We start from the raw sequence: 6,773 nt of genomic DNA, 5'->3' as shown, positions 1-6,773 counted from the left end.
GCCCTGCTCCATGAGGCTCCCCTGAACACTCTATTGTAGTCCTGTCTTGAATCCTGCTGTGTGACCACCCAGTCTCCTGAGGTCCTCAAGCAGTTTTCTTCCTTCCTTCCTTTGGAATACCTGTGCATTGTCAGCAGACTTTGTCCCGTCTTCCTTTTCCAGGTCACTTAACAAAAGCTGAATGGCACAATCCCTTTCAACTCATGGGACTGCACAGGTGAGCTCTTGGCTGGCTGTTCCCTTGTATTCTGCATTTTAATTAATTAGCTATCCATACCTAGATCTATCTTCTGGCTGCTTAGTTTCCTCAAGTCCTTTGGAAAATGGCACTGACTGCATGAATTAGGTCATTCTTATCTACGTATTAGTTGATCTTTCCAAGAGCTTTGTCACAAAGAACGTACTTGAACAGAAGTTGGTTCATGTCTTCTTAAATGAACAATGTTTATCTAGGTGTGTGCTAATTCTAGCTGTTCTGCCTTGTCTGTAGACACTGACTTCAAAGTAATATAGTTGGCTTTCATTTGCTTTGACAAAAGGAACATTCTTAGCAGAAATGTGTGTCAGCTTAAATGAGTGTGAGGGGATGTATGAATGTATTTTGCAACTTTTGGATCTAATTGAGTCTAGATTGCCTTAACCAGAAAGGGAATGCTCATAGGAAATGGGAGAACTCATAGGATGTGAATCACTTTTTTTCACATTGTTAGTGTAGCTCTAACCATGTTCCTGCATTTGAAAAGGATTGCTGACCTTGTTCCTTTGCTTTTCAGTTAGAAATCCAGAAGTATTCAGATCCCGTTCATAATATTGCATAAGGATGTTTTTGAGCCAGTCTCGCATCCGGAGGGGGAACTGATCCACTTCATAATCAGTACAATGTGGGATGTCTGTGCCAAACAGGAAAGCTTTTGTTAACAAGTGATCTTTTAAGTCCTCATTCAAGCATTACTGAGCCAAGTTAGATTTGATTCTCACTAGCAACTTTCCAGTTAAGCTTAAGATTGATGGAGCTGTTAATACATAAAATTGGGAAAGCAACCTATGGGTTCAGTTATAAATCTATAATTCTTTGCTGCACATGCTTAACCAGTTGTGGATGCCATGACTTATATGTATCTGTACACCTTCTGAGCAGAGATGTGCAGTGAAACTCTTATCAGTCAGTTGTGTGAAAGCAAAGTTCTTGACAGCAAAGTAATAATATGGCTGAGAGTGCACTTTTCTCCCAGAGTACACAGCAGTTGAAGAGCTTGGAAAATAGATTTTAGATCCTGGCTTCTCTGTCTGGCATCTAAGTAGGTTTGGGGTTTTTTTTGGGTTTGCTAGGACCTGAGATTATAACTTTTCAACTGTCTGTAAATGTTGGTTTTCTGATCAAGGTATTAAAAAACACCTTCAGATGCTATAGCAATGGAAGCATGTAAGACAGTGCAGGCGGAAGACAGGGTTATTAACAAGTCAGTCTAAGCAAAGGAGGAATGTCTTTAATACCCTTAATTATAGAAGAAGTGACATTTTGGACATGTTTAGCGTTTGAAGGTCTTAATTAGCAGATAACTGATGCAGAAGGGGGAGAGCAGAGGAAGAAAGCAGGTAAGTTATGGCTAGCTGGTTGTTAAGGCTGCTGGCTTTTTATACCTAGGTGAATTTTTCACAGGAAAACAAGCCTTACATTTGCAGGAGCCCAAATAGTCTAGGTGCAGCTGACGTCCCATTTTTGTCCCTTCAAGCTGACATTTGGTGCCAAAGAGTTGACATGTGCCGTCATATGTCTTATTATCCGTACCACAAACCTAGAGGAGGAGTGAAAACACAAACCCACCCCACCACCACCACCACCACTGCTGAGAAAAATTTTGGTCACTCATATAGGCATTACAATAATAGAAGTATTGCTAACATATGGGGTAGCAGTTGGGAATACATGTGATCAGAAGTATTGAAAATTGTAGTTGTTGTATGTCTACATAAGGGTTAGTTGTCTCTACTTACACACCCAGTCTTGAGACACTTGAATTTATTTTTGTGTGGTAGTAATATACTATCTTAGATAGTACAAGATTACTTTACTAGATATGTACTAGTGTTCAGTATATGTTCTAAAATATCAAATGGATAAATAGAACTTTTAGTGACAGGGAAGTCCATGATTCCTGAGAGACTAAGTGAAGGAAATAACTTCAGGTCCTATGCAGCTACATGTGTTCCAAGTATTCTCAAGCTGTAATTGGTGAGTTTGGGTACTTTATACTTTTACAATTACTGGAATCACCCTGACCCACTGCATGCTTTTTAGAGTAGAACTATTCTAAATAATAGCAGAGGAATGTGTTATCTTGTAAACGTTTTAGTTGTTTTTCCCCCATGCTGTGCACTTAATGAAATACTTACGTGCTCATAGTCTTTGGTGGAAGGGCAAGCAGCGGGATCCTGGCAAATACAGCTGGGTTTCCCATGTTTGTCCACATGGCAGACTTTACCTCTTTTGCAATGGAAGTTCCTACATGGGTCTAGGGATCATAGCAAGAAGGATGGACTGTTAGAAGGGATGGGATGAAGCTAAGCATTTCTGTCAGGTACTACTGACAGTCAAAGCAAAATGCAACCAAATATTCACCAAGAAGTCAGGTGCTTTGTAAAGTTTGTTAAGATGCAGCTGAATCTTGTATTGAATAAAGCAAACCAAACTTTAAATGAGGATTTTTATTTTCTTTTCTTCCTTTGTGAGACTTCGAGCAGTCCCAGGTTTGATGGGGAAATAAATTTCTCAGAAAAAGCTATTTCTTCTATAAGGACTGACATTCACTTCTGGCTTCCTTTGAAACATATCCCATCTGTCCTTGCTGAATCCAGTACTGGCACTTGTCCCACTCCAAGCTGAATTCAAGCTACTGTTCTGACTGAACATTTTCAGTGCAAGATAATTCCCATTCCTGTATAACTGACACAAAAATTTGTGTGCTGTCTACAAATGATTTTCACAAACAAATGAGTAAATCCAAGGATGTATGGAAGGGCTTCTCTGGGAACATAACTGTGATGCGGGATTATGAACAAGCTCAGTTCAGTCATGTGAAATCACATGCTGCCAAGGGCAGAAAAGAAGTGCAGACCAGCAGATTCCCCAGCTGCAGAGAGTTAGCAGTTACATGATGGTTTTGCTTGTGGCTTACCCAGGAAAGCCTTCTCACTCCTGTTGCTTCCACTTTCCATCTCACCATAGGAACTGCCTGCAGTCTTAACCTGTGCAGTCACAGAGACATAAGCAGAAGCTGTGGCAAATCTTGGGAAGAAAAAAAAACTTGGACAAATATTTTTCAGAGACAGATGCAGAGCTGACTGAAGCACTGTTTGCTCTGCTTGCAGCAGAAAGTGTTTGCTATGCAAAATGTGTGAGAACTGCATAAAGCCTCTGGTAGTATTAAGGCGCTCTTTTATTTGGAGGGGTAAAAAGAAAAGTAGTGGTGGAGAGAAAGAAACAGGAGCTCAGCAAGGCCTACTAGAGATCCTTATTTGACAGCAACAGGAAAACTCACTCCTTTCTTCTTGATGATCATAATCATCGTGTGAATAAGGTCTTTAAGGACCCCGATAGTCAACTGGTTATCTACTTGCTGATGGGAGTGTGGGGGGTTTGGGTGCAGCATCCTCCTTTGTCTGAAGGGACAAAGCCCACATCGTTCATCTTGTGTGCATTTTTCTAGCCACAGTAATCAGTCCAGGGACTCTAGCCCTGCCTTTCCAAGCTGTTCACTTTTGTGTGGTAGTGTTTAAAATCTTTGCGAGACAGGAGTGAACAGATTTTCCCAGTCATAAAATCACAGACTGGTTCAGGTTGGAAGGGACCTTAAAGATCATCTAGTTCCAACCCTCCTGCCATAGGCAGGGGCACCTTCCACTAGACCAGGTTGCTCAAAGCCCCATCCAACCTGGCCTTGAACACTGCCAGGGATGGGGCATCCACAGCTTCTCTGGGCAACCTGTGCCAGTGCCTCACCACTCTCACAGTGAAGAATTTCATCCTAATGTCTAATCTAAATCTACCCTCTTTCAGTTTAAAGCCATTACCCGTTGTCCTATCACTACATTTTCTTGTAGTTAGCTTGAGACTGAGTTCCAGGTTTTATGTCTGTATATCCATACATATTTTTATGTTTTGTTACACAGCCTGTCAGGTCTGGAGCTCCTACATGAGTTGTGGTCACTTCCCTTCTGGTACAATTCATCTGAATGTTACTTGTGAAGTGACATAGCATGAACCAGTTGAATAGTGAATTAGATGAGAGATGAGACTTCTGCACATTAATAAATGATTACACCTGTTTTAATCCAAAATATCCTTTCAATCATCAGGAATTTAAATTTGTGACTCACTATGTCATTTTCCCCTCCTTTTTGTAGTATTCCAACTTTATTTTAAAGAGAATTTACCTTATCTTCACTTTCCATTGAATTAATTCTCTGAACAGAGCTGGCCGTTTCCAGTTGTCTCTTGTCGTCAGAATTAGGTGGCTCATGATCATAATCATCTTGTTCAGAGTGAATAAGGTCTTTAATCTTGACATCTTTGTAATCCTCGGTCTCTCTATGAACTGCAGTGTCATCTTTGGTAGTTTCTTCCCCTTCATGGTCAGTACTGGTGCTTTCCTGGTTATTACTTTGGATTCCCTCCTCTTCCTCATAGGCTGCTTCTTTCCAGGTATTGCTGAGATATTCCTCACTATCAACGTCACCACTGTCATGACCATCATCATCAACGTTATCGTCCTTCGTATCTTGTCTTTTCTCGACTGTGTTGTGATCACTCTGATAGTTTACTTGAATATTGTCTTTCCTCTCTTGGCTTTGCCATTTGTCATCCTGATCTTCCTTATGTGTTTTTTGAGAGAGGATTTCTTCATTATACAGCTGCTTCTGGCTGTTCTTCCTCTCTTCTTCCTCTAGGTCGAATTTCCCGCCATGTCTCTTGGCTGTCTGGGTTGGTTGGCTGGAATCTCTCAGGATTTCATCAGATTGCATACTGTTTTCATTTTGCTGTATTTTGTATTGGTTACCTTGATTTGTCTGGTAGACTTTGTAATTCATATCTCTGTAGTCAGTTTCTTCACCCCATTCCTCTTCCTCTTCTTTCACATGTTCTTCCTCATCACTTTCACTGTTTTTTTCAGATTGGCCAACTGTATTTTTATTGTATTTCGAGGTGTTATGCTCACGATCAAGACTGAGAGCATCCGCTGGATTTTCTGCATTGCCCGGAAAATGTGGATTGGCCATATTTCTGTGTTTCTCTTGCCTCCTGAACTGGTAATGCTCAGAGCTCAACTGTTCTCTGCCGCTGCTTCCAGAGTCACTGTCCTGATTATCAGAAGCCAAACCTGGTTTACTGTGCAGGGCAAGAAAATTGATGCTTTTTAGGCCATTCTTCACTTGATGCTCACTACCAGTTCTTCTTCGTTTTCTAGTGATCTGGGGCTCACCCCTGTACTCAGCATCTGGTACCGATACCTCTGGATTTAGGTTTTTGAGGCTGGGCAGCAAATCACTGTTGTCAGCAGACCCTGTCTTCTCTTCCTTTGGAGCTTCAAGGTGAATATCTTCAGTCTTAAAAAAAAAAAAACCAAAAAAACCCCAAGTAAATTAATAAATCTTAGAATTTATTTGAAGTCAATGCAATGTTATTTTTGCCTTGTATTGCAAAGCATGACACTAACTTTGTTTTCCTTGTAAAGGCTTCTCTTAAGCTAGCCCAGAGCATGAAATTCACAGCTGATGTAATTTCCATTTCTCAGCAAATTTGGTTATCTGCCCCTTTTATTGCTGGAGTTTCTGAAGAGGTCTATGCAACTCTGTTTAAGATCCCATAGGAGATAGATGCATATGGGTGTCTTGTGAGATCTCAAAATGCATACTAATTTAGTAATTTAGTGTCGTAACTTCAGGCACTTTCAGGCTGCTGTAATTATCAATTACCCCAGAGAAAGAGGATGTGAGGCGAATCTTTCTACACAAATAAATGGGAAAAAAGCATCAGGGGGAGAGAGCACCTTTCACAAGGTGTCATGGTAGCAATTCCTGAGGAGCGCGCTGCATCTTAACTGTTAATCAATGTATTAATCTGCTTTGAGTCTGATACATAATTGCTTCCTAATTGAATTCATCAGGAACTATTGTATTTGGTGGCAGCTACTGCATCAGAAGCTCGCTTAGCTCACTTCTGCATGCTGTCAAGCCAATGGCACACCTAGTAACTTCAGTGAAAAAGGTTCAAACGCTCAAGGAAAAAACAGGTATTAAAATGACTGTTAGCTCTTCCTGCAGCAATTGCCTTTCTGATGCTAGCAGCACATCAGCTTCTGGGTGAGTATAGGCACTTCCAATAGCAGCAATACCAGATGTATTTCTGAAAAACCTGTGGATATTTAGTGTTGTTTATTGCTTCTACAGTATGGCACCTGGTGCTGATATTCCTTAAAACTTTGGGAGGGGGGGTAGGTCTTATCTATGAAGATAAGACCTTCTCAGTGCCCAGGTTGCTGGAATAGCATCTCCTTTAGTGTGGGCAGAGTCATGACTGCTTGGAAACAAACACTAACAAATAATTATAGACATGTAAAAAATTGTAGGGTTAGACACATTAATATGGCTCTTGGCAGATCAGCTGCATCCTGTTTCCTAATGTGAAGGTGGTATCTGAATGTTTTACAATTTTGTTTTCACAATGTATTCACTGTCATTTCGCACTTTTGAACTCTCTCTGTTCCCTAAGCATA

General features: G+C 40.8%; 1 protein-coding gene across 1 annotated transcript in view; it reads right to left on the bottom strand.

Moving 5' to 3' along the window:
* Positions 1-6,773, bottom strand: part of SPARCL1 (SPARC-like 1 (hevin)) — a 34,672-nt gene that overhangs the window by 3,575 nt on the left and 24,324 nt on the right. Inside the window, exons 2-6 of the mRNA XM_010021933.1 lie at positions 4,435-5,604; positions 3,177-3,246; positions 2,395-2,513; positions 1,676-1,796; positions 754-890 (exon numbers count right to left, since the gene is read on the bottom strand). Of these exons, the coding sequence (XP_010020235.1) occupies positions 754-890; positions 1,676-1,796; positions 2,395-2,513; positions 3,177-3,246; positions 4,435-5,604 (1,617 nt within the window). The remainder of the gene's footprint in view (positions 1-753; positions 891-1,675; positions 1,797-2,394; positions 2,514-3,176; positions 3,247-4,434; positions 5,605-6,773) is intronic.

The sequence above is a fragment of the Nestor notabilis genome, unplaced genomic scaffold (genome assembly GCF_000696875.1).
Source record: "Nestor notabilis isolate BGI_N333 unplaced genomic scaffold, ASM69687v1 scaffold14649, whole genome shotgun sequence".
Taxonomy (NCBI): Eukaryota; Metazoa; Chordata; class Aves; order Psittaciformes; family Psittacidae; genus Nestor; species Nestor notabilis.
This window is presented reverse-complemented; position numbering and strand designations above follow the sequence as displayed.